General features: G+C 37.4%; 2 protein-coding genes and 28 non-coding genes across 31 annotated transcripts in view; 29 read left to right on the forward strand and 1 right to left on the reverse strand.

The window, feature by feature from the left end:
* The window catches only part of shisal1b (shisa like 1b), a 44,495-nt gene extending 33,525 nt beyond the window's left edge, over positions 1-10,970 (forward strand). Inside the window, exon 6 of the mRNA XM_077711160.1 lies at positions 9,434-10,970. Within this exon, the coding sequence (XP_077567286.1) occupies position 9,434 (1 nt within the window). The 3' untranslated portion in view covers positions 9,435-10,970. The remainder of the gene's footprint in view (positions 1-9,433) is intronic.
* Positions 3,436-3,576, forward strand: LOC144192279 (U4 spliceosomal RNA). Its single transcript, XR_013325095.1, has one exon. It is a non-coding gene; the product is annotated as a U4 spliceosomal RNA (small nuclear RNA).
* LOC144192269 (U4 spliceosomal RNA) lies at positions 3,851-3,991 on the forward strand. Its single transcript, XR_013325085.1, has one exon. It is a non-coding gene; the product is annotated as a U4 spliceosomal RNA (small nuclear RNA).
* On the forward strand, positions 4,287-4,427 carry LOC144192285 (U4 spliceosomal RNA). The gene has a single exon (XR_013325101.1). It is a non-coding gene; the product is annotated as a U4 spliceosomal RNA (small nuclear RNA).
* On the forward strand, positions 4,725-4,865 carry LOC144192286 (U4 spliceosomal RNA). Its single transcript, XR_013325102.1, has one exon. It is a non-coding gene; the product is annotated as a U4 spliceosomal RNA (small nuclear RNA).
* On the forward strand, positions 5,162-5,302 carry LOC144192277 (U4 spliceosomal RNA). The gene has a single exon (XR_013325094.1). It is a non-coding gene; the product is annotated as a U4 spliceosomal RNA (small nuclear RNA).
* LOC144192282 (U4 spliceosomal RNA) lies at positions 5,581-5,721 on the forward strand. Its single transcript, XR_013325098.1, has one exon. It is a non-coding gene; the product is annotated as a U4 spliceosomal RNA (small nuclear RNA).
* Positions 6,545-6,685, forward strand: LOC144192273 (U4 spliceosomal RNA). The gene has a single exon (XR_013325090.1). It is a non-coding gene; the product is annotated as a U4 spliceosomal RNA (small nuclear RNA).
* On the forward strand, positions 7,057-7,197 carry LOC144192284 (U4 spliceosomal RNA). Its single transcript, XR_013325100.1, has one exon. It is a non-coding gene; the product is annotated as a U4 spliceosomal RNA (small nuclear RNA).
* LOC144192275 (U4 spliceosomal RNA) lies at positions 7,452-7,592 on the forward strand. The gene has a single exon (XR_013325092.1). It is a non-coding gene; the product is annotated as a U4 spliceosomal RNA (small nuclear RNA).
* Positions 7,898-8,037, forward strand: LOC144192271 (U4 spliceosomal RNA). Its single transcript, XR_013325087.1, has one exon. It is a non-coding gene; the product is annotated as a U4 spliceosomal RNA (small nuclear RNA).
* LOC144192281 (U4 spliceosomal RNA) lies at positions 8,309-8,449 on the forward strand. Its single transcript, XR_013325097.1, has one exon. It is a non-coding gene; the product is annotated as a U4 spliceosomal RNA (small nuclear RNA).
* On the forward strand, positions 8,749-8,889 carry LOC144192274 (U4 spliceosomal RNA). The gene has a single exon (XR_013325091.1). It is a non-coding gene; the product is annotated as a U4 spliceosomal RNA (small nuclear RNA).
* Positions 9,190-9,330, forward strand: LOC144192276 (U4 spliceosomal RNA). Its single transcript, XR_013325093.1, has one exon. It is a non-coding gene; the product is annotated as a U4 spliceosomal RNA (small nuclear RNA).
* Positions 10,971-13,195: 2,225 nt separating the features above from the next.
* Positions 13,196-23,557, reverse strand: parvg (parvin, gamma). 2 transcript variants are annotated; one of them, XM_077711191.1, is made up of 14 exons: positions 23,488-23,557; positions 20,532-20,633; positions 20,214-20,269; positions 20,088-20,152; positions 17,891-17,993; positions 16,783-16,917; positions 16,603-16,703; positions 16,486-16,541; positions 16,381-16,412; positions 15,201-15,265; positions 14,940-15,008; positions 14,759-14,860; positions 13,565-13,637; positions 13,196-13,374 (listed from the first exon to the last, which is right to left on the reverse strand). In XM_077711191.1, exons 3-14 carry the CDS (start codon positions 20,257-20,259, stop codon positions 13,277-13,279), a joined length of 945 nt encoding a protein of 314 aa, XP_077567317.1. In that variant the 5' UTR covers positions 20,260-20,269; positions 20,532-20,633; positions 23,488-23,557; the 3' UTR covers positions 13,196-13,276. The 2 variants fall into 2 exon arrangements, with proteins under 2 accessions (XP_077567317.1, XP_077567316.1); XM_077711190.1 differs by having other exon boundaries at positions 16,603-16,718; positions 23,488-23,549.
* On the forward strand, positions 18,589-18,660 carry trnag-ucc (transfer RNA glycine (anticodon UCC)). The gene has a single exon. It is a non-coding gene; the product is annotated as a tRNA-Gly (tRNA).
* On the forward strand, positions 18,759-18,830 carry trnag-ucc (transfer RNA glycine (anticodon UCC)). The gene has a single exon. It is a non-coding gene; the product is annotated as a tRNA-Gly (tRNA).
* On the forward strand, positions 18,915-18,986 carry trnag-ucc (transfer RNA glycine (anticodon UCC)). Its single transcript has one exon. It is a non-coding gene; the product is annotated as a tRNA-Gly (tRNA).
* On the forward strand, positions 19,214-19,285 carry trnag-ucc (transfer RNA glycine (anticodon UCC)). The gene has a single exon. It is a non-coding gene; the product is annotated as a tRNA-Gly (tRNA).
* trnag-ucc (transfer RNA glycine (anticodon UCC)) lies at positions 19,370-19,441 on the forward strand. Its single transcript has one exon. It is a non-coding gene; the product is annotated as a tRNA-Gly (tRNA).
* On the forward strand, positions 19,526-19,597 carry trnag-ucc (transfer RNA glycine (anticodon UCC)). The gene has a single exon. It is a non-coding gene; the product is annotated as a tRNA-Gly (tRNA).
* trnag-ucc (transfer RNA glycine (anticodon UCC)) lies at positions 19,682-19,753 on the forward strand. The gene has a single exon. It is a non-coding gene; the product is annotated as a tRNA-Gly (tRNA).
* On the forward strand, positions 19,986-20,057 carry trnag-ucc (transfer RNA glycine (anticodon UCC)). Its single transcript has one exon. It is a non-coding gene; the product is annotated as a tRNA-Gly (tRNA).
* Positions 23,558-23,655: 98 nt separating the features above from the next.
* trnag-ucc (transfer RNA glycine (anticodon UCC)) lies at positions 23,656-23,727 on the forward strand. Its single transcript has one exon. It is a non-coding gene; the product is annotated as a tRNA-Gly (tRNA).
* Positions 23,728-23,816: 89 nt separating this feature from the next.
* On the forward strand, positions 23,817-23,888 carry trnag-ucc (transfer RNA glycine (anticodon UCC)). The gene has a single exon. It is a non-coding gene; the product is annotated as a tRNA-Gly (tRNA).
* A 252-nt stretch (positions 23,889-24,140) lies between these two features.
* On the forward strand, positions 24,141-24,212 carry trnag-ucc (transfer RNA glycine (anticodon UCC)). Its single transcript has one exon. It is a non-coding gene; the product is annotated as a tRNA-Gly (tRNA).
* Positions 24,213-24,296: 84 nt separating this feature from the next.
* trnag-ucc (transfer RNA glycine (anticodon UCC)) lies at positions 24,297-24,368 on the forward strand. Its single transcript has one exon. It is a non-coding gene; the product is annotated as a tRNA-Gly (tRNA).
* A 92-nt stretch (positions 24,369-24,460) lies between these two features.
* Positions 24,461-24,532, forward strand: trnag-ucc (transfer RNA glycine (anticodon UCC)). Its single transcript has one exon. It is a non-coding gene; the product is annotated as a tRNA-Gly (tRNA).
* Positions 24,533-24,621: 89 nt separating this feature from the next.
* On the forward strand, positions 24,622-24,693 carry trnag-ucc (transfer RNA glycine (anticodon UCC)). The gene has a single exon. It is a non-coding gene; the product is annotated as a tRNA-Gly (tRNA).
* Positions 24,694-24,782: 89 nt separating this feature from the next.
* On the forward strand, positions 24,783-24,854 carry trnag-ucc (transfer RNA glycine (anticodon UCC)). Its single transcript has one exon. It is a non-coding gene; the product is annotated as a tRNA-Gly (tRNA).
* Positions 24,855-25,768: the final 914 nt, after the last annotated feature.

Here is a 25,768-nt window from a genome sequence, read left to right on the forward strand (position 1 = left end):
AGATGGGGAGGAGGATGATGTTGATGATGAGGATGATGATGAGGATGTTGATGATGAGGATGAGGATGATGATGAAGATGATGAAGATGATGATGATGATGATGATGATGATGATGATGATGATGATGATGATGATGATGATGATGATGATGATGATGATGATGATGATGATGATGATGATGATGATGATGATGATGATGATGATGATGATGATGATGATGATGATGATGATGATGATGATGATGATGATGATGATGATGATGATGATGATGATGATGATGATGATGATGATGATGATGATGATGATGATGATGATGATGATGATGATGATGATGATGATGATGATGATGATGATGATGATGATGATGATGATGATGATGATGATGATGATGATGATGATGATGATGATGATGATGATGATGATGATGATGATGATGATGATGATGATGAAAATACCCAAAAATAAGTAGTTTATTTAAATAAGTAGTCAACATAATAAATTAGTAGTTAACATAGATAAGTAGTTAACATAAATTAGTGGTGACATAATTAAAGTAGGTTTAAAAGTGACTAAAGTGGTCACATAAATATAGTTTCATAATTGATCATTATTAATCATCATTTTATTGTATGTTTAAATATATTTATAAATGAATCAAATGAAAAAGGATCAAATTAAAACCAAATAAAAACATGAACAACCTCACAAAGACACTTTTAATTGGACATGGTTTCATGTCAATGACTTTAATGAACGTCTAACATCTTAATGGATTGGTTTTCTCCCTCAGTTCCGTTTTTATTCTTCTTCATTTTTACCTGTTCATGCCCTAGTGAGCTTTGTTAGCACATAAAAGATGATTTACAAGGTGTACTCGTAGCCTACACAGTCATTTTCTATCCTTTTGGGAGTCTTCCCCCGGGAAGTCATGCAATCATTCCGAGCTCGCTCGATTTCTCGTTGAATTTCCCACTCGTCGCCATCATTACACGTGGCCGCTTTTGACAAATGGCTTCCGCCGCCATCGATGGCGAATTCTTCAGGCGTATGTCCCGGGGCCCCCCCTCCACACACCTGCCGGAGACTTCCTTAACTAAGAACCAAAGCATCTCCTCATTAGACGTTAGCTCAACTCGAGGCGATCGCTCTCATCAATCGTCTTGACTGGTGAGGATGACCCGGGGGAGGCGGAGCTAAGACTAGAAAAGACACTGGCGAAAAATGCTAATTGGAAAATTGGGCCAACGAAAATAAGTGTCAAGTTCATCAATAAATATACTTTAATATCATTATAAAACAATACAGGGGGACATTTGATTTAATTAAGCAAAAATAACAGCTGTAACAATTATGGCATATCAGGTATTCAATAATAACAATTATGGTTGGTCAATCAGCAATTTCGTAAGCGTCCTTCCAGGTCTGCATTATATAATATATGCATTATATATAATAGTATTACAGAATAGTATTACAGTGTACACGTGGCAAACGTAGCTAAAGAAATATGCTAACTACTCTTTGTATATCAGTCTCTACGAGCACTGGGCGGAGCCTTGTATTTTTTCCGTGTTTTTTTCTATTTTTAGATCTAAAACAATGTTTATTTTAGCTTTTTTTACATTTTTGGGGATTTTACAAAAATATTTTTGAACTAAAAACTGAAAAAATGGATTAAAAAATGACAATTACTGATTTAAAAGGAGGAAAATCAGGAAATTTAATATACATCGGACCATTTTAGATAAAATTTTAGATTTTTTTTAAATAATTGGATTAAAAGAACTGGATTAAAAGGCCCTGAATATTCAGTTTTTATAAATCTAAAACAATGTTTATTTTAGCTTTTTTTATTATATTTTTAGAATTTACTAAATATTTTTTAACTAAAAACAACCAAAAAAATTGATAAAAAATTTGATTATTGATTTAAAAAGGGAAAATAAATCAGGAAATGTAATATACATCTATACTCTTCATTTTAATTTCATCCTAAAACAGAAAGTCGGCATCATGATTTACTCTCCCGGGCCACACAAAATGATGTGGCGGTCCAGATTTGGCCCCCGAGCCGCCACTTTGACACCAGTGATCTAAAATATCTTATTAACTTGCGGCTGGGGTGGCCACACCCCCTTTGTAAGTGCCCAATTGTGCTATATCATCGATTAAAGCATCGTTTAGATTTGGTGGATGCTAATTGGATGCTTGACATTTTAATGATAGCTTGAAAAATTAGACTTGTAATTAATATTTATTCTTTCTCAAATGTCCTTGCGTATTTTTACCCCGTTTTGCATTCCTGGGTTGTAAATAATAGCCATAATGAGATGATGATGTCATCATGTGACCTCGTTAAAGTACAGCAACACTAGCCATGTGGCGTTAGTTAATTAACAACGTGATTCAGCCGGTTTTAAAAGTTGTTTTTAGAAATTCATCTTGTTTTATCGCAAGGAATTCAATATTTATTCTTTGTTGTTTTTTTATGAGATGCACTCAGGTTTATTTTCTTTTATTTTTATTTTTTTTTTGTTATTATCTCCAGGGTACTACATTGGAATATCTTTCATGTCTTTGTTTACTGAAATCTCACGGTAATAAACCGCTTTATTTTGGTCTCATTTCTTTGGGAAATATAAGTTTATTTAATATTTATTTTAACGAAACAAAATAGCAAATTGGAATTGAGTAAAGTGGAGATTGTGGAGCAAATTGTTTAAAGTAATTTCTTGATGTATTACCTCTTTGTATTACAAACCCCGAGTACCGTATTTTCACGACTATAAGGCGCACCGTACTATAAGGCGCACCCTCAATGAATGACATTTTTTCCATATATAAGGCACACTGTCTATTTTGGAGATAATTATAAGACTTTTAAGTGCGCCTTATCGTGGTGAAAATACGGTAATTGCGATTGACTTCCAGGTATGAAGCACTCACTACTTTACAGTCACCTCTAGAGCCAGCCATTGTTGATGTTTTGCATTTTTTTGTATAAAATCTTGCAGTGGGGGAGGAGCTATATGATGGAAGATGTTGTAAACTAAGATGGCATCTGCATATTTAACAGTATTGTTTCACTTCAGGCGTTTGTGTTTTTTTAATATCCGACAGGGGTGGTTTTTGGTTTTCTGTTTCTTCCATATATTAGGCGCACTGTATTATAAGGCGCACTGTCTATTTTGGAGAAAATTACTGTTAAGTGCGCCTTATAGCCGTGAAAATACGGTAATAGTTATTCCCAAAATCTTTGTTCTTAAATGTTTTGAAGATATCTGACATGAAACAATCTTAGTATTCAAATATTTTGGAATCTGCAAATGTAATTTGCCATTGAATAGCTGCTTCATTTTCGATTTTCTTCATCGTGACCGTCACTGTGATATTTACCCTGAATGATGATATGATTAGTCAACCTGATTATTGTTAGCTTTGCGCAGTGGCAGTATCGTAGCCTATGAGGTTTATCCGAGGCGTGATTATTGCTAGTTGAAAACTTTACCCAATACCCCGCCATAACGACTTTAAATATAGTCAGCCACGGCAATTTTTGACGGTTTCTACGGAGACTAACAATAATGTTAATTAATCAAAGGTTATTATTCAGATAATGGAGTTCAATGCCCAAAATACTTACCAGAGATAATGCAGTTATTATTTTATTCTTGAGATGATATGCCACATATTACAATGTATCAGTTACTAAACACTCTGAGTATTCAAGTAATGTGAATAATCTGGAAACGCAATAGACCACTTGTTTTTTCAGTTTTTCTTTATTATGACCGTCACTGTGGAGGGTATAGTCAATGATGACCAAGTTAGTCAACTTACATCCAGGTCATTCTTGTGCAGTGGCAATATCATAGCCAATGAGGTCTACCCGAGGCGTGATTATTGCTAGTTGAAAACTTTACCCAATACCCCGCCTTGATGACTTGAAATATAGTCAACTATGGCAATTTTTGACAGTCTCTATGGAGACTAATCTCTATGTTAATATGATTAAGCGATAATCAATTCAGACGCAACCGTTCTATAGCTAATCTATCTACCAATGATGAGGTAGCCATTGATGATTGCCAGAGATGAAACTAAGGCATTCTCAAACATTAAAAAAATGAGTTTCTGTGCAATTGAAGTATTCAAGTAATGTGAAATATCTGAAAACACCATAAACCACAGATTGACAACTTAATTTTTCAATTTTCTTCATTATGACCGTCACTGTAGATGGTATAGTCAATGGTGATCACATTAGTCAACTACCATCTAGGTTATTCTTGTGCAGTGGCAATATCATAGCCAATGAGGTTTAACCGAGGCGTGATTATTGCTGTTTGAAAACTTTACCCAATACCCCGCCTTGATGACTTGAAATATAGTCAACTATGGCAATTTTTGACAGTCTCTATGGAGACTAACCTTTATGTCAATGTAATATATTAGGAATCAACTCAATTAATATAACTCTAAGGCAAAACTACTTGCCAATGATAAGGTAACTATAATTTCTTGCCAGAGATGTAATTTTGGGCATTCTCAACCTTGAAAATATTATGAGTTTCCATGCAATTGCAGTATTCAAGAAATGTGAATGATCTGAAAACGCAATAACCCACAGATTGACCGCTTGTTTGTTCAATATTCTTCATTATGACCGTCACTGTGGATGGTATACTCAACAGTCATCACATTAGTCAACTTAACTAATGTTATCTTTGCGCAGTGGCAGTATCGTAGCCTATGAGGTTTATCCGAGGCGTGATTATTGCTAGTTGAAAACTTAACCCAATACCCCGCCTTGATGACTTGAAATATAGTCAGCTATGGCAATTTTTGGCAGTCTTTATGGAGACTAATGTATATGTCAAAATAATTGAGTCACTGTCCTGATCTTATTATTTTAATTTAGTCAAGGATGTCCAATGGCCATAATGTCTTCCAGAGATGATGTAGGTATAGATATTTGTCTGAGATATTATGCCAAACATTTAAAAAATATCAGTTACTATGCAATTTGAGTATTCAAGTAATATGAATAATCTGAAAATGCAATAACCCACAGATTGACCACTTCGATTTTCTTCTTTATGACCGTCACCGTGGAAAGTATACTCAATGATGACCACGTTAGTCAACCTAACTGTCGTTAGCTTTGCGCAGTGGCAGTATCGTAGCCCATGAGGTCTATCCGAGGCGCGATTATTGCTAATTGAAAACTTTACCCAATACCCTGCCGTGATGACTTGAAATAGAGTCAGCTATGGCAATTTTTGGCAGTCTCTACCGAGGCTAATATTGATGTCAAATTAATTATTGTCTCATGTCAAACCTGTTTGTTGTTTAGTTAATTTAATCTGCCAAGCTACATACAAAGGCAAAGTCAGTTCTATCTCAATTTAGAAATGATCAGATTCAATCATCCAATCTGAGTATTCAAGTAATGTGAAATATCTGAAAACGCAATGAACCACAGACTGATCATGTGATTTTTCAAGTTTCTTCATTGTGACCATCACTGTGGACGGTAAACTCAACAGTCATCACATTTGACAACTACCATCCAGGTTATCCTTGCGCAGTGGCAATATCGCAGCCCATGAGGTCTATCCGAGGCACGATTATCGCTAGTTGAAAACTTTACCCAATATCCTTCCCTGTTGACTTGAAATACAGTCAACTATGGCGATTTTTGGTAGTCTCTATGGAGACTTATCCTTATGTCAATACAATTACATGACTGATTATTCAGGCAAAGTCACTGATTGGCCACAATTGTCAATAGGTCAGTTAATAGCCATTTATTCCCCCAAAAAAAATCATTACTAAAGAAAACATCTTAAATATCAAGTTTATTTGACAAAAGACAATACACTGATAGTTAATTTTCTGAGTTACTTTGGGGGCGCTATATGAAAACATTTTATGTCAATTTTTGCAGTATGTCAACAAAAACCCTGACTTAAGATACTTTTCTATCTTCATGATCATTACTTCAGATATCTTACTTTACTCTTGTTATTTGACATGAATGTATCCGATTATTTCTTCCAAAAACCCAGTAGGGTGGAGTACCATTCCGTGAGTATTGATTTTATTTCAAGTCTGATATTTAGTCAAATAGGTCAATTCTTAAATTTGGGCTAAAATCTGTTGTTTTTTGTGTTTTTAACTTTTGCTCGCTGATCCGTGATTGTCTTTCTCGTTTTAATATGAAGTAAAGCACTTTGATTTATTGCCTGTTGAATTGTTTTACACAAAAAAATGTCTTGCCCTTAAGACTTTTTTTTTAAACATTGTATTCTTTCAATTTATCTAGTGTTAGCAGCTGGCTAACGTAATATTACATATGACCTTAAAGTTGATGTACCATACCAATTCTTTGGAAAGACAATATGTAGATAGTAGACATTTTTATAGTCTTAGTAGGGAACTCTTCTTTGAGGTAAATTGTACACAAGTACATTGTACCCAATACCGTCAATGTGGAAGGTAGTTAAAAAAGTGACTCAGTGGTCAAGAAATTTGAATGGTAGCCTTGCGCAGTGGCAGTATCATAGCCAATGAGGTTTAACCGAGGCGTGATTATTGCTAGTTGAAAACTTTACCCAATACCCAGCCTTGATGACTTGAAATATAGTCAGCTATGGCAATATTTGACAGTCTCTATGGGGACTAATCTTGCTGTTAAAAACAATATATGTCTTATCTGCCAATTGTTAACAATTAGGGCTTAATTAGCTGTTCTTCTTTTGATTAAAATGTGGCTAATTTATGTCAATCATTGTGTTTCATAGGGATAATTGTATACATATCTGAATTTGTTGATAAAAAGCCAATCTAAAATGCTATGAAAATATTCCTGAATATATTGAAGACATTGTCAGATAGATAACAAACAACCTGAGTCTTCAAGTAATGTGAATATTCCGAAAACACAACTAGCCATAGATAGACAGCTTTAAATTTGGTTTTTTTTTCATTATGACCGTCACTGTGGATGGTATACTCAATGATGACCACGTTAGTCAATGTGCTATTTTATTAGCTTTGCGCAGTGGCAGTATCGTAGCCTATGAGGTCTATCCGAGGCGCGATTATTGCTAGTTGAAAACTTTACCCAATACCCCGCCTTGACGACTCGAAATATAGTCGGCTATGGCAATTTTTGACGGTCTCTAAGGAGACCAATCTTGATGTAAAAATAATCAAATATTCACTTACCTACACTGTTAGTATATATAGCTTAAAGGCTAAACTATATACCAAGGGAAATCCCGGTAGTGTTGTGATATTGAGCTGTTTTGTGGGCATTTAAACAGTGATGTGAATTATCTGAAGGCAACAAACCACACATAGACCACTTGATTTTCTTCATTGTCACCGTCACTGTGGACTGTGTCGTTGATAGTCATCAGATTAGCCAGATCGCTTCCTGGTTAGCTTTGCGCAGTGGCAGTATCGTAGTCTATGAGGTCTATCTGAGGCGCGATTATTGCTAGTTGAAAACTTTACCCAATACCCTGCCTTGATGACTTGAAATATAGTTAGCTATGGCAATTTTTGACAGTCTCTACAGAGACTAATTTTAATGTCTAAATAATCTGAAATACCGACTTTTACTACTTCTCATATAACAAATGTTAGCAGTCATACTATATATATGCTTAATGTACATACATTTATTATCTCTAGATGTTTTGCAGGCATTTTTAAATGCTTTATATATCATCAAATGCCATGCAATGAGTATTCAATTCATCTGAATAATCTGAAAACACAATAAACCACAGATTGACCACTCGACTTTTCGATTTTCTTCATTATGACCGTTACTGTGGAAGGTATACTCAATGATGACCACGTTAGTCAACTCCCATTCAGGTTATCCTTGTGCAGTGGCAGTATCATAGCCTATGAGGTTTATCCGAGGCGTGATTATTGCTAGTTGAAAACTTTACCCAATACCCCGCCATGACGACTTGAAATATAGTCGGCTCGGCAATTTTTGAAAGTCTCTGCGGAGGCTAATCTTATTGTCAAAACAGTCAAATAAACCCCCTCAATCTGTTGTAGTCAGTCAGTATAAAATGTCACGACGGCAAAATTTATAACATAGTTAATTCAGTTATTCTCAATCAAATGCCATGTAATCTGAGTATTGAAGCAATCTGAATAATCTGAAAACACCATAAACCACAGATTGACCACTTGATTTTTTTTTATTTTCTTCATTATGACCGTCACCATGGATGGTATACTCAATGACTATCAGATTAGTCAATTTCCATCCAGGTTATTCTTGCGCAGTGGCAGTATCATAGCCTATGAGGTTTATCTGAGGCGTGATTATTGCTAGTTGAATACTTTACCCAATACCCCGCCATGATGACTTGAAATACAATCAGCAATGGCAATTTTTGACGGTCTCTTAGGAGACCAACCTTTATGTCAATAAAATAAGATATTCCTCTCAAATTGATATAGTTAGCAAGTTAGCTAATAGTTCAATAACCAGTTTTTATCAAAGATAATGCAGTTTATGTTTTTTCTTCAGATGTTTTGAGGGTGTTCTCAATCAAATGCTCTGTAATCTGAGTATTCAAGCAATCTGAATAATCTGAAAACACCATAAACCACAGATTGACCACTTGATTTTTTTTTATTTTCTTCATTATGACCGTCACCATGGATGGTATACTCAATGACTATCAGATTAGTCAACTTCCGTCCAGGTTATTCTTGCGCAGTGGCAGTATCATAGCCTATGAGGTTTATCCGAGGCGTGATTATTGCTAGTTGAAAACTTTACCCAATACCCCGCCTTGACGACTTGAAATACAGTCAACCATGGCAATTTTTGACGGTCTCTTAGGAGACCAAACTTTATGTTAATATAAAATCAGACATTCCTCTGAAATTGATGTAGATAGCAAGGTAGATAATTGTATTAATAGCCAATTTCTTCCAAAGACAATACAATTTTTGTTGTTTCCTCAAATGTTTTGAGGGTGTTCTCAATCAAATGCTATGCAATCTGAGTTTTCAATTAATCTCAATGATCTGAAAACACAATAACCCACTGATTGACCACTTAATTTTTCAATTTTCTTCATCATGACCGTCACCATGGATGGTATATTCAATGACTATCAGATTAGTCAACTCCTCTCCTAGTTAACTTTGCGCAGTGGCAGTATCATAGCCTATGAGGTCTATCCGAGGCGTGATTGTTGCTAGTTGAAAACTTTACCCAATATCCCGCCATGACGACTTGAAATATAGTCGGCTACGGCAATTTTTGAGAGTCTCTTCAGAGGCTAATCTTAATGTGAAAATATCCACTTTGTATCTTAAAATCAATCAATGAATTTGCACTTTTATAAACTTATAGTTGTTCCATTTTTGTTATTGTTTTTACAGAATAATAGTGTCTGGGAGAAGAGTAGCTCCAAGTTCTCCATCCAAGACCGTGATTGAGGAGATGCTCCCTACTGACACTCTTGAATCCACACCTAATAGGCGGCCATCTTGGGTCAGGACGCCCTCTTCCCCAACGTTCCATTCTGACGAGCACAAAACAGCCGTGGACCGACTGACAAGATGTCGACCAGAAACCGGATCCGGTAGAACCGCCTAGCCCCGCCCCCCACCGGATGAGCAACTCTCTCGTGATTGGACGGATGGACAAAGTGGTCACATGTGGTGGGTTTTTTAAAAAAAATAGGAAATGTGTATTAGGCTGCCATGTTGGTTTGTGTTGCGTAGCAGTTAGACACAAGTCTCCATTTTATTTATGTGATAGTCACACAAAAAACGTGGCGTGGTGAAACTTTGTTCCGTTAGGTGGATGCTAAGCATCTCACGTGAACTCCCAAACGCGTTTTGTCGGCGTTAACGTGTTTTGAAACCGTGCTTTTTAGATCGTGAAATGTCCGATGAGGAATCGTGACGTTTTTTCCTGCTGTAGCTACACAAATAATCAGTTTTTTTTACGTGTTAGCGGTGTTTGTTATTGTTTTCCGGCAGGGTTGGGAATCCTAAAAACAAATAAAACCTCAAAAAACCCTTAATTATTAAAAAATATAAGATAAAAGTCATTATAAAGTCCGTCAAATCATAAAGTGAGGATCAGGGACCCTAAAAATATTGTTGGAAACAACCCGTTTGGGTCTAGTTGCCGTGGTAACCGCCGTCAACATGAGCTGGTTTAGCAATATGATTCCTAGCGTCCAATCGAGGAGTATAAAATGGCCCCATTTGTTGGATTTCCATCTCTATTTGAATTGTCAGCAATAATGTACAGAAGGATGACGACGAGGCGGGGTGGCGTACGGGTTTTCGGTGAACACGCATTAGGCGTAGTTATTGTTCCTGTTCTTTAAAGGACAGTTTAGTTGGCTTTTTGTTCAAAAGCGACAGTATTTTTGACATAGTAATTCAAATTTGGATTGTTTTAGAATAATAATGTTATGTTGGTGTTCGTGCAAGTTATTGCAGTTGATTTTAGCGCCCTAGCAAACTCGGACTTTTGGTCGCCGGTCTTTTGGTCGATAGTCAAATGGTGAGTTTACTGTTGGAACCAGTTCTCAAAATTATATTCATGAGAGTTTAATATCTAAGAGAGAGAGATTAATATGTAAGTATGCTTAATATCTAAGTACTCTTTGATATCTAAGTACTGTTTGATATTTAAATACTGTTTGCTTTCTAAGTACTGTTTAATATCTCAATACGGTTTTATATCTTAGTACTGTTGAAACCACCAATCAAAATTATATTCATGAGTTTAATATCTAAGAGAGAGAGTTTAATATCCAAGTACTGTTTAATATCTAAGTACTGTTGAAAACAGTAGATATTTAGATATTTTAACTCTCTCATAAATATAATTTTTAGAGCTGCTTTCAACAGTACTTGGATATTAAACAGTACTTAGATATTAACCAGTACTTAGAAATTAAACAGTACTTGGATATTTAACAGTACTTAGATATTAAGCAGTACTTAGATATTAAACTGTACTTAGATATTAAACTCTCTCTCTCATAAATATAATTTTGAAAACTAGTTTCAACAGTAAACTCTCTGTCACCATTTGACCGGCGACCAAACGTCCGGTGACCAAACGTCCAAGCCAGAACGGCAACAATTTTTTTTTCTCGCAAATGTCAAATAAAAAAGCCTTGACTGGAGCCCAACCACAATAATAATAATTATTATTATAGTAATCCATACTGTCGTAAAGTAGGTCAAATTGTGTCGCCATGGCAACAACCAGGATGCCGTCGCCCCAATCGCACTTAAGTCACGTTTCCCACTTAAACCACGACACGCTATCGCTTTAAGCGGCTGTCGCGCCCTTTTTTCCCGAAGTCACCTGCAATAATTTTAGCATTAGCCGCCACGTTCGCGTTGGGGTGCATTCCCACGAGACAGACCCGAGTTTAATTGGTCGCCTGGCGCCGCCCGTTTTTTTCGGGGCCACGCGAGCGAACGAAGGAAATAATTGGCCGGCCAATCATCCGCACTTTTAATTCACGCTCCCCTGACCGCGCAGCTGGCGCGCTAACGTTCCCGCGCCAACGCCAAGAACTTTTATTCGGCGAGGATTTAATGAGTTGCCGGGGAAGATTTAGGAATTCAGTAAAAGGATTTTAGTCCTCCCGGGAATTGGACCCACGGTAGAGAGCCGATAAAGCATTCGGTTGTTTTCCACGCTACGCAAAGTCACCGCGCCCCGGAGGGGGAGGGGTGGGTCGACTTTGGCGTCTGCTCTGCGGGTTGTCATGGTAACCCTTGCCTTACAGTTCAATACCCACAAGTACACAAAAAAAGCTGGTGGTGGTCGGATACCTGACTTTTCCAGGTGCGGCGCGCCGGCGGTAATAAGTGTGCGTGGCGTGGTGGTTTCCGACTCGCTAGAATGTGGTGTGGCGTCCTCACTTGATTGCACTTGTTGACTTTGTATTGTCAAGACAGGGACGAATAAAGTTTTATCTTTTATCATGGTTTTCATGAGTCTTTTTTGTGTGGATGTGATTTGGATTGTGATGGTTGTTTTCATCATTTATTTTTATGAAACCGTTGATTGGCGTGGCCGGGTGTTTGGCGTGGCCGGACGTTTGGTTGCTTGGACGTTTGGTCGGCCGGACGTTTGGTCGCCTGGATGTTTGGTTGCCCCGGACGTTTGGTGGCCCGGATGTTTGGTGGCCCGGACGTTTGGTGGCCTGGATGTTTGGTTGCCCCGAACGTTTGGTGGCCCGGATGTTTGGTGGCCCGGACGTTTGGTGGCCTGGATGTTTGGTCGCCTGGATGTTTGGTCGCCCGGACGTTTGGTCGACCGGACGTTTGGTCGGACGGATGTTTGGTCGGCCAAACGTTTGGTTGCCCGGACGTTTGGTCGGACGGACGTTTGGTCGCCTGGACGTTTGGTCGCCCGGACGTTTGGTCGCCCGGATGTTTGGTCGCCCGGGTGAATATAGTTTTGAGAGCTGGTTTCAAAGACACTTAAAAAACTAATAATACATTATATTTAAAATAGAAATATGCAGATTGGATTTTTTATGCTGCTTTTTTTTAAAATAATATGTTATATTCAAAATAGAAATTGGCAGATAGGTTTGTTTTTTAAGATGATAAGTTATATTTAAAATAGAAATTGGCAGATTGCATTTTTTGCTGCTTTTTTAAAACTAATAAATTAAATTTAAAATAGAAATTAGCAGATTAGATTTACAAATAATAATAATAATAGATTATATTTAAAGTAGAAATTGGCAAATTGGATTTTTTTGCTGCTTTTTTGAAAATATTAAATTAGATTTAAAATAGAATTTAGCAGATTGGATTTTTTAAAGAAAAGTAATAAATTATATTTAAAATAGAAATTGCCATATTAGATTTTTATGCAGCTTTTTTAAAATAATAATTATATATATTTAAAATTTAAACTGGCTGATTGGATTTATTTATCCTCCTTTTTAAAAAATAATAAATTATATTTAAAACATAAATTGGCAGATTGAATATAAGGTTCTTTGACTCTCAGAGTTTTGGACTCTTTGCGTCTGTCTAGTAGTTCAAAGCCTTCTCGCCCCCCTATTTTTTTCAGAAGCATTTCACGCACTGCAATCAAAGCACGTACGGGAAAAGGCCAGTCTTATGTTTCAAGTCGAATGCATTTTTAATGAACTGGCGTCGTCGGCCTTGTTTATTCATTTTTGTGACTCCATGACTCAAGTCTTGGACAAGTCTTCTCTCTCACTAAAGAAGAGCAGACATCATCTCTTCTTGTCTTCCATGTTTACTAAAAAGCGCGTAGAGGACCTTCAACGTGGCTTCGGTGTCCTGAGCGACGATATCTGCAAAAAAATCCCATTTTAGGTCAAAAACGGCAGGAGATGAAGATTCAATCCATAAACGACTTGAATCGTGAAGACATCCTATAATAACAGCTTATGTCTCATCATTTTGTTTATTTTTAAGGCCGATTTGTGTCATTTGACTGCCTTTTAATCCAGTTTAATCTGGATTAGATTAGGAAATTGTCACCTTGTGCTTGGATGGCGGAAATTTGAAGGCCCAAATCAGCGAGGAAGCTCAATGCTAACGACACGTTGTGCATCTAAAGTCCAAAACACAATAACAGCAAATATTAGACCAGGGATAGGCAAACTATGGCCCGCGGGCCCCATACGGGCCCATTAGGTTTTTTAATCCGGTCCGCTGACGTTGTCCAAATAATGTTTTTTTAAATTTTTTTCCCCAAGATGGCGACGTCACGGGGAAGCCAGTGGCAGTAGCGGTTTCCAATCTTATTTGTTTTTCGTGTTTTACACAACCTTTATTTTTTTGAAATGACATTTTAATATTTCTTAATACATTCCTTTTGACTTGACTTTGTACTTAACACTTTTTACTTTACTTTGCACTTTACACTTCTTATTTTACTTTGTACTTTATATGTTTTTACTTTACTTTGTACTTTATACTTTAATTTGTACTTTAATTTGTACTTTATACTTTTTTACTTAGTAATTTTTACTTTGTACTTTTTACTTTGTACTTTATACTTTTTACTTTGTACTTTTTACTTTGTACTTTTTACTTTGTACTTTTTACTTTGTACTTTTTACTTTGTACTTTTTACTTTGTACTTTTTACTTTGTACTTTTTACTTTGTACTTTTTACTTTGTACTTTTTACTTTGTACTTTTTACTTTGTACTTTTTACTTTGTACTTTTTACTTTGTACTTTTTACTTTGTACTTTTTACTTTGTACTTTTTACTTTGTACTTTTTACTTTGTACTTTATACTTTTTACTTTATACTTTTTACTTTGTACTTTGTACTTTATACTTTATACTTTATACTTTTTACTTTGTACTTTTTACTTTACTTTGTACTTTCCTTTGTACTTTTTACTTCACTTTGTACTTTCCCTGGTACTTTTTACTTCACTTTGTACTTTATACTTTTTACTTCACTTTATACTTTTTACTTTACTTTGTACTTTATACTTTTGACTTCACTTTGTACTTTATACTTTTGACTTCCTGCCTAGTGCCTGTAATTACCTGGGATAGGCTCCAGCACCCCTTGCGACTTTTGTGACTATAAGCGGTCCAGAAAATGAACAATCCCCTAAAACCTGAACTCCCACTCAAAATGTTAAACCAGATTGAAATATCAACTGGACAACCGGCGTCCAATCAATTGATTGGACGTCATTTTTTCAACTCCACCATCTGCGCATGGTCGCCGGGTGTCAAAGTGAAGTCATGGAGAGGAACGAAGAAGCCTTCCAGCTGTCCAATCAGAAGCAACAACATGACGCCGTCAGAAAACTACGAAGAAAATAATAATAATAATGACGCAAAATGAGCAAAAAAATCATACAAAGTTTATCAGCCAATGGGAAAGCACCTGCTTCTCCAAATCGGACACTTGCAAGCCGAGGCCGACCATATTGGCGTTGGCAAAGTCGAGCAGGGCCTGCGTGACGGGAAGACATTTTTTTTTGTTCAGAAAGGGGAACTTCACCTTAAAAGGTCCGAGCGGGTCTTGAAGGTCCAAGTGCAAAAGTCCAAGACAGACGGCAGCACTTAACTGCTTTTCTGTCAGTGGAGTCCCAACGGAGCTTTGTGGGAATTGCGTCCTCCTCGTGGTTCCAGTAAAGGTACGTACCTGCTTCACCGTATCGACCTTTCCGGTGTCCAGTTTCAGAAGCTGCTCCATGGGATTAGCGTCTCCTACGGGGCGGAAGACAAAAGTTCCTTATTAGGCTGTAACGTATAAGCACAACTCTTCATTTTGATCTACATACTCAAGATATAGTACTTTTTAAAAAAGACCTTCATTTGTGTGTATATATGAGTATGTGTATACATATGTATATATGAATATATGTGTATATATGTATATGAGTGTGTATACATATGTATATATGAATAAATGTGTATATATGTGTATATATGTATATATGTGTATGTATGAATATATGTGTATATATGAATGTATATGTGTTTATATGTATATATGTGTATATATGAGTATGTGTATACATATGTATATATGTGTATATATGAATATATGTGTATATATGTATATGAGTATGTGTATACATATGTATATATGAATATATGTATAGATGTGTATATATGTGTATGTATGAATATATGTGTATATATGAATGTGTATGTGTTTATATGTATATATGTGTATATATGAATAAGTGTGTTTATGTGTATATATAAATATATATGTATATATGTATGTCTATGTAAATATGTGTATATATGTATATAGAAAAACTGGAATAGTGTGAGATATATATATATATATATATATATATATATATATATATATATATATATATATATATATATATATATATATATATATATATATATATATATATATATATATATATGTATATATATATATATATATGAATATGTATATATAGATATATATGTATATGTATGTATATATATATATATATATGAATATGTATATATAGATATATATGTATATGTATGTATATATATATATATATATATATATATATATATATATATATATATATATATATATATATATGAATATGTATATATAGATATATATGTATGTATATATATATATATATATATATATATATATATATATATATATATATATATATATATATATATATATATATATATATATATATATATATATATATATATATATATATATATATATATATATATATATGAATATTTATATATAGTCTATATAGATATGTATACATATATGTATATAGGTATATATGTATATGTAGATATACATACATATATGTATATATAGATATATATGTAGTCACCCTCTGCGCCGGTGAGGTTCTCGGAATTCTTCCTGGAAATTCAGAAACCAAATGTGGTGAAAAACCGGAGTAGAGCGAAGAAGGGAAGGCCGAGACGATCCTCGCCTGTTTTCCGTCAAAACCTCCGTCTGAACCCGAGAGCGGATTCCGCCGGCGCCCACCTGTGGGGATTCGAACAGCGTTAAAGAGCGAACGGCGGGGCGTTGGGAGGAGACCGCTTACCTCCGCCATCACCACTTGAACCGTCACGTCGGAGGGCAGCTCCATTTCGGGCTGGAAATGTCTCACCATGGCAACCAGCAGGTGAAGCGTGGACAACAGGTCTTTCTTGTGGACCGCTGGACAACAATAACAAAAAAGCAACCGTGGACAAAGAGAAGGAGGATGAAGAAGATGACTCACAATGGACGCTCCACTTGGGTTCTGTCGGGGACAGTCGCTTGTCCAGTTCTCCCAGTACGGCTTCCAGTTTGTGGATTTGCGCCGAGTCGCTCAGCGCCATCTCCGCCAAAGGTAAGTGCACGTCGGCCAATCTGCCTAAGGCGACCAATCGGAAAAGTTTTTCGTAAATTCACTCGTTGTTTGTAGATTTAAAAAAAACAATTTTATTTAATACAAGAAGAAAAAAATGGAAATCTGTTTTTCATTTTTTGACAGGGGAACATTGATGGTCTGCGGCGACCAATCGGGAAACTTTATTCACTTTTTGCGTCTTTTTAGCAATGTTTTTCATAAATTCACTTGTGCGTAGATTTAAAAAAACTATTTTATAAAAAAAAATGAAGACATTTAAGCACAAATTTGAATTAAAAAGGAAAAACTGGAAATCTGGTTTTTTCATTTTTTTGACAGGGAAACATTGCTTGTCCGCGGCGACCAATCGAGAAATTTCATTCACTTTTTGCGTCTTTTTATCAAAGTTTTTCATAAATTCACTCGCTGTGTGTAGATTTAAAAAATTCTTTTTTTAAAAATTAAGACATTCAAGCACAAAAATTTGAATTAAGAAGGGAAAAAACTGGAAAACTGTTTTTCATTTTTTGACAGGGAAACATTCTGTGGCGACCAACCAGGAACCCTTGTTCACTTTTTGCGTCTTTTTCATAAATTACAAGATAGGATACATATAAAAAAGTGCATCCGTTAACAGTACATATGAAACATAAACAGAAAAAAGGACTAAAGTATTAACATACCACTCATCATTCAAATAAAAAGTATAAAGTACAAAGTCAAGTAAAAACGAATGTATTAAAAAATATTAAAATGTCATTTAAAAAAGATAGAGCGGCTATAAAAACACCAAAAAACAAATAAGAGTGGACACAGCTACTGCCACTAGCTTCCGCATAACAGCGCCACCTTGAAGAAAAAACATATTTGGACAACATCAGCAGGCCGGATTAAAAAACCATTCGGCCCATATGTGGCCCGCGGGCCTTAGTTTACCCACCCCTGGAACATAATGTTCCCCCAAAAAAAGAAGCAAGTGGAAAAAGCATGAACTGACCCAGAAGATGATGAAGAACCAGTCCATCATAAAGATCTTCAACCAGACTCTGAACCACGATGTGCTCCGCCTTCAGAGTACTATTGATCCAATCCAGGAGTGTCTGCCCGGTAACACATAAAAAACACACACACACACACTTTGATCTCTTTGAATTCTACTCTAATGAATTTCCTGAGATAACAGCCAATCACAAGCTAGCAAAAAGAGCTCTTCTATATGTATTCAGTTTGACAACATAGAAAGAAGCTTATTTATTCATTGCCACTTGCAGCAGTGGGGGGGGGGTCTTGTAGTCATATAAGAAGACCTGTCAAGTTCAAAGACCCCCCCCCAAAGACCCCCCCCCCCCCACCCTCTTCCCATCACCTCCCATAATTACCTTCATTAAAATTTCACCCAACCTTCCACCTCGTTGTATTATTCGTGTGTACTTACGGTATATGAAGTCTGTCAAATGCAATTCTCGGACCCCCAAGACACCCCCGGGAGACCCCCACCAATCCATTTACTGGAGGCCAGGCCAGGTCGTTAGGGACATCAGTCAGGATTAGCTCTCTCTTGCTCTTTCTTGCTCTCTCATAATGTGTGAGGAAGTATATGTATTGTGTGGAAAAATGTCAATTGTGATATGTTGGTGTCTTAGTGTCTTTGATAGAATGGTATTTGTTGGAAAATGACAATGAGGTCTTTCAGTGGCATTGGTGGTATAGTGGTGAGCATAGCTGCCTTCCAAGCAGTTGACCCGGGTTCGATTCCCGGCCAATGCATGACTTCAATTAAGAACATTTTCGGTGTTGTGGCATCTGTTGTGTCTTTATGTCTTTGATGGAGATGAATTTATGAAGAATAACATTGGTGATGTTCAGCATTGGTGGTATAGTGGTGAGCATAGCTGCCTTCCAAGCAGTTGACCCGGGTTCGATTCCCGGCCAATGCATTTTCTTTGTTGATGGAACTATTGTGTCTTTATGTCTTTGATGGAGATGAATTTCATATAAAATAAAACTAATATATTTCCGTGGCATTGGTGGTATAGTGGTGAGCATAGCTGCCTTCCAAGCAGTTGACCCGGGTTCGATTCCCGGCCAATGCATTTTCTTTGTTGATGGAACTATTGTGTCTTTATGTCTTTGATGGAGATGAATTTCATAGAGAATGACAACTTTAGTTTTCAGCATTGGTGGTATAGTAGTAGTGAGTGTAATTAGTAGTGAATGTAATTAAGTGTTTCCATTTAAAATTTCTTTGTTGATGGAACTATTGTGTCTTTGTGTCTTTGATGGAAATGAATTTTATAGAGAATGGCAACAATCTTTTTCAGCATTGGTGGTATAGTGGTTAGCATAGCTGCCTTCCAAGCAGTTGACCCGGGTTCGATTCCCGGCCAATGCATTTTCATTGCTGATGGAACTATTGTGTCTTTATGTCTTTGATGGAGATACATTTCATATAAAATAAAACAATCAGATATCAGCGGCATTGGTGGTATAGTGGAGAGCATAGCTGCCTTCCAAGCAGTTGACCTGGGTTCGATTCCCGGCCAATGCATTTTCTTTGTTGATGGAACTATTGTGTCTTTATGTCTTTGATGGAGATACATTTCATATAAAATAAAACTGGTGGGTTTCAGTGGCATTGGTGGTATAGTGGTGAGCATAGCTGCCTTCCAAGCAGTTGACCCGGGTTCGATTCCCGGCCAATGCATTTTCATTGTTGATGGAACTATTGTGTCTTTATGTCGTTGATGGAGATGAATGATATATCAACTAAAACTACTGGAGTTCTGTGGCATTGGTGGTATAGTGGTGAGCATAGCTGCCTTCCAAGCAGTTGACCTGGGTTCGATTCCCGGCCAATGCATTTTCATTGTTGATGGAACTATTGTGTCTTTATGTCTTTGATGGAGATACATTTCATATCAACTAAAACTAGTGGATCACAGTGGCATTGGTGGTATAGTGGTGAGCATAGGTTCCTTCCAAGCAGTTGACCCGGGTTCGATTTCCGGCCAATGCATTTTCTTTGTTGATGGAACTATTGTGTCTTTGATCGAGATGAATGTCATATCAACTAAAACCAACATATTTCTGTGGCATTGGTGGTATAGTGGTGAGCATGGCTGCCTTCCAAGCAGTAGACCTGGGTTCGATTCCCGGCCAATGCATTAATTTTCATCTGCAAATCATTTATTTACCTCCTGAAGGTTCTCAAGTTTGGGGTCTTTTAAAGATGTCGGCTGGATCATTTTGATCTTTTCCTCTGTCCACAAAATCAATAATCATTGACACATATTCGGACAAAAAGCATTATTTTAACATACCTTGTAAGTTTTCATTTTTTTGTTCATTCAAGTCGTCGACTTCCATGACGTCCACTCTGTCAAAAAGTTTTTTATAAAAGCATTTTAGATGACTTAAGTCTTCTGTCATGACATTTTCAAAGACCAACTTGAGGAATGGTTGACATGTTTTCCTCCCTTTGAGGCATGAGAAGCCCCAAAAAGGTCAAAAAAATCAATATTTTGATGTTTTTTAATGTTTCTTATGTTGCAGTCTTTGTGTGGCCTCTGACTTTGTTGCCTTTTCTCTCAAAAACAAGATTAGGAAGCCATAAAAAGCCTGTTTTGGAAGCCGCTTACCTCCTGGGCTGACAAAAATGGGCCTTCAAGTGGATCAAACGCAACGCTTCGCTTCAATATTTTGGTGGATTTCGTTGAAAAGTCACTCGTCAGCTATCGCCGCTTTAAGGGAAATAAAATGTCAGTCGTCCGGAAACTCAAGCTCAAGAGGAAGTACTTGAAAAGAACGTTAGCACTTCCTCTATCTTGGCTCAGAGAACATTTGAAATTGAAAAGAGAAGGGTGGTCCAATCGTCTAGGAGTGGGAGGGACGGTAATAAAATGGTTGTCTGGGGTAAAGGATGAATTAAGTGGAGAAAATGGAAGCAAATTAAATGAAGAGTGGGACTTTATTTACTGATCTGGAAAGGCATTTATTGGTTTGTTAGCTGGGGAGCTTATCTTCCTTCACATGGGTGGTTGGGGGGTGCTGGAGCTCGACCAAGCCAGGTGAGGGTCACCCTGAATTGTGGTTTAATGAAGAAGTTATTTGAGCATGATTTTTTTAGAGTACAACTTTTTGGTGGAAAACTTTTTTGCAGAATATAGAAAATCTGTTTGTTTCCTTTAAAATTTGTCTTTGATGATGCCTCGATGCGATGGGTGAAGTTGGAATTTCAACAAAATAATCTTAGTTTTCACCAGTTTGATGGTATAATGGTGAACATACCCTAACCCTAACCCCAACCCTAACCCTAACCCTAACCCTAACCCTAACCCCAACCCTAACCCTAACCCTAACCCCAACCCTAACCCTAACCCCAACCCTAACCCCAACCCTAACCCTAACCCTAACCCTAACCCCAACCCTAACCCTAACCCTAACCCCAACCCTGACCCTACCCTAACCCTAACCCTAACCCTAATTTCAACAAAATAATCTTAGTTTTCACCAGTTTGATGGTATAATGGTGAACATACCCTAACCCTAACCCTAACCCCAACCCTAACCCTAACCCTAACCCTAACCCTAACCCTAACCCCAACCCCAACCCTAACCCCTAACCCTAATTTCAACAAAATAATCTTAGTTTTCACCAGTTTGATGGTATAATGGTGAACATACCCTAACACTAACCCTAACCCTAACCCCAACCCCAACCCTAACCCTAACCCCTAACCCCTAACCCCTAACCCTAACCCTAATTTCAACAAAATAATCTTAGTTTTCACCAGTTTGATGGTATAATGGTGAACATACCCTAACACTAACCCTAACCCTAACCCAAACCCTAACCCTAACCCCTAACCCCTAACCCTAACCCTAATTTCAACAAAATAATCTTAGTTTTCACCAGTTTGATGGTATAATGGTGAACATACCCTAACCCTAACCCTAACCCTAACCCTAACCCTAACCCTAACCCTAACCCTAACCCTAACCCCAACCCCAACCCCAACCCTAACCCCTAACCCCTAACCCTAACCCTAATTTCAACAAAATAATCTTAGTTTTCACCAGTTTGATGGTATAATGGTGAACATACCCTAACCCTAACCCTAACCCTAACCCTAACCCCAACCCCAACCCCAACCCTAACCCCTAACCCTAATTTCAACAAAATAATCTTAGTTTTCACCAGTTTGATGGTATAATGGTGAACATACCCTAACACTAACCCTAACCCTAACCCTAACCCTAACCCCAACCCCAACCCTAACCCTAACCCCTAACCCCTAACCCCTAACCCTAATTTCAACAAAATAATCTTAGTTTTCACCAGTTTGATGGTATAATGGTGAACATACCCTAACACTAACCCTAACCCTAACCCTAACCCTAACCCTAACCCTAACCCCAACCCTAACCCTAACCCCTAACCCTAATTTCAACAAAATAATCTTAGTTTTCACCAGTTTGATGGTATAATGGTGAACATACCCTAACCCTAACACTAACCCTAACCCTAACCCTAACCCTAACCCTAACCCTAACCCTAACCCTAACCCTAACCCTAACCCTAACCCTAACCCTAACCCTAACCCTAACCCCAACCCTAACCCTAACCCCTAACCCTAATTTCAACAAAATAATCTTAGTTTTCACCAGTTTGATGGTATAATGGTGAACATACCCTAACACTAACCCTAACCCTAACCCTAACCCTAACCCTAACCCTTAACCCCTAACCCCTAACCCTAACCCTAATTTCAACAAAATAATCTTAGTTTTCACCAGTTTGATGGTATAATGGTGAACATACCCTAACCCTAACCCCAACCCCAACCCTAACCCTAACCCTAACCCTAACCCTAACCCCAACCCTAACCCTAACCCTATACTATATGAAATTAAATTATATCAAAGACTTAAAGACACAATAGTATAATCAATAAAGTAATTACTCACAATTATAAGCCGGAAGTGGCCGGGACTCGAACCCGGGTCCACCGCTTCTTTGTCTGCTACGCTCACCACTATACTACCGAAACTGCAGAGCAAACCTTATGTTTTGTGATAAAAACCCTTCTATCAAAGACACACCAATTGAATGAAAATACACACAAGGGACACAATTTGATAGTCATCGATTCCCAGCCAACACATGCAATGGATTCTAATTTCTACTTTCTTTAATATTTTACGTTTGTATAAAAACGAATTCCTACGGTGATGAACCCTCCTGGAAACTAAACAAACAACCATGTTTTGCCCAGTGTTGTTTCTACCCAAACTGAAACGTGACACTGAGTGAGCTGAACCACTCAAGCCAATACGTGTGTGTCAGTGTTCGTGTATTTTGTGTATGTTTGTGTGTGATCCGATCGATCGATGGTGGTCTCAAGCGTCCTGCAAGCCTCCATTAGATCCACCAAAAACAGTGGTGAAGCCCAGCAAACAAGCTATCAAAAAGAAGAAAAAAAGTGGAAAAAGCTGGAAACGGGTGAAAATAGGAAGCAAGGGGCAAATTACAAGGAGGGGGATCTGGCCCAGGTTACCATAGCAACAAAGGAGAGAGCTCGAAAATAAACCCACCAAATTGCCGGGACGCTTCGGAGACACGAGGAATCCAAGCGATAACAATTTGTGGCGCTCGTGCAAGGTTGTCAAAGATTCGGCTCGTGTGCCAGAAGTGGTCTTTAAGACATAAAAAAAAAAAATATCAAAATGTAGTAAGCTAAAAATGACACAGACTGGAATGAAGCATTGGTGGTATAGTGGTGAGCATAGCTGCCTTCCAAGCAGTTGACCCGGGTTCGATTCCCGGCCAATGCAGCAATATATTTACTTTGTTGATGGACCTAATGTCTCTTTATATCTTTGATGGAGATGAATTTCATATAAAATAAACCTAACTGCTTTTAGCATTGGTGGTATAGTGGTGAGCATAGCTGCCTTCCAAGCAGTTGATCCGGGTTCAATTCCCGGCTAATGCAATAATGCAATTTTTCTCATGTTGATTCAACTATTGTGCCTTTATGTCTTTGATAGAGTTGAATTTGAGTATAATCACATTCAATGCCATCATTGGAGGTATAGTGGTGAGCATAGCTGCCTTCCAAGAAGTTGACCTTGGTACGATTCCCGGCCAATGCAGGAATACATTTACTTTGTTGATGGAACTATTGTGTCTTTATGTCTTGGATGGAGATACATTTCATATGAAATAAAACTATTGGATTTTAGTGGCATTGGTGGTATAGTGGTGAGCATGGCTGCCTTCCAAGTAGTTGACCTGGGTTCGATTCCTGGCCAATGCATTTTCATTGTTGATGGAACTATTGTGTCTTTATGTCTTTGATGGAGATGAATGTTATATCAACTCAAACTAACAGAATTGTGTGGCATTGGTGGTATAGTGGTGAGCATAGCTGCCTTCCAAGCAGTTGACCCGGGTTCGATTCCCGGCCAATGCAGGAATACATTTACTTTGTTGATGGAACTATTGTGTCTTTATGTCTTGGATGGAGATACATTTCATATGAAATAAAACTATTGGATTTTAGTGGCATTGGTGGTATAGTGGTGAGCATGGCTGCCTTCCAAGCAGTTGACCTGGGTTTGATTCCCGGCCAATGCAGGAATGCACTTTCTTTGTTGATGGAAGTTTTGTGTCTTTGTATCTTGGATGAAGATGAACTTCATATAAAATATACCTGCTTATCGTCAGCATTGGTGGTATAGTGGTGAGCATAGCTGCCTTCCAAGCAGTTGACCCGGGTCTGATTCCCGGCCAATGCAGGAATGCTTTTTATTTGTTGATGGAAATATTGTGTCTTTATGTCTTTGATGGAGCTGAATTTGATAGAGAATAAGCACATTAAATGTCAGCATTGGTGGTATAGTGGTGAGCATAGCTGCCTTCCAAGCAGTTGACCCGGGTTCGATTCCCGGCCAATGCAGGAATGCATTTTATTTGTTGATAGAAATATTGTGTCTTTATGTCTTTGATGGAATTGAATTTCATAAGGAATAAAAATAATACCTTCCTCGAACCCAGAACCCCAGAGGCTTGATCCAAGTGTACTCACCACTCATCCACAGTGCCAAATGACTCACCTCCTCTTTCAATAATTCAGCCGGGCGTCATCATGCACAGCTTGCCGTGTTCCAAACAGTTCCAGCAGGCGAGTAGGGGGTTGGGGGTGGGGGCTGTTTAGCCGGAGCTCTGGGGGCCTTCTCGGAAAGGTCAGTCGATAACAGGCTCTCAGGCGGCGGCCCACCTGGGACCACCGCGCCGCACTTGAGAGGCAGCGGGCGACGCCCTTTTAGGAAAGCGAGCATTTGTCACTAAAGGGGAAGATTGATTGATTTTTTTGGGGTGAGGTTGAATGCAATCTGTTTAAATTGGGAAATAATAACAATTTTAGTGTACATTTTTGTCTGAAAAAGCTTCAAAAAATAACTGCCAACCCTCCTTAGCCGACTGGATTGGACATTGTTTGTCGAAAATGGCTCTGAAATGAGATTATTTGAAAATATAGTCATATTTATGTTAGGAAAAATATTTATTTTAGATTTATAATCATGATTAAAGCATTCGGTTTTGAAATAAACACATTAGTCGGATAAAAAGACAGATATTTTAGATGAATTCTGATATAAATATTTAGGAAAAAACATTGATATTATGGAAAAATGAAAATATTTTACATTTATAATCATGGTTTAAGCATTCGGTTTTGAAATAAACACATTTGTCGGATAAAAAGACAAATATTTTAAATGAATTCTGATATAAATATTTAGGAAAAAACATTGATATTATGGAAAAATGAAAAAAACACTGCATTAAGAATAGGATTAAAATGTTGAA

Source organism: Stigmatopora nigra, unplaced genomic scaffold (assembly GCF_051989575.1).
Source record: "Stigmatopora nigra isolate UIUO_SnigA unplaced genomic scaffold, RoL_Snig_1.1 HiC_scaffold_25, whole genome shotgun sequence".
Lineage (NCBI taxonomy): Eukaryota > Metazoa > Chordata > Actinopteri > Syngnathiformes > Syngnathidae > Stigmatopora > Stigmatopora nigra.

What these genes read in the sequence shown, in the direction of transcription:
- parvg (XM_077711190.1), bottom strand. Translation starts at nt 20,259, where the DNA reads ATGGAAGTCGACGACTTGAATGAACAAAAAAATGAAAACTTACAAG. An exon ending in CCGGCGACCATGCGCAGATG is followed by an intron (nt 13,638 to 14,758) that starts GTGGAGTTGAAA and finishes TTTGGACTTTAG; the next exon opens with ATGCACAACGTGTCGTTAGC. An exon ending in TTCCGCCATCCAAGCACAAG is followed by an intron (nt 13,375 to 13,564) that starts GTGACAATTTCC and finishes ATTTTTTTGCAG; the next exon opens with ATATCGTCGCTCAGGACACC.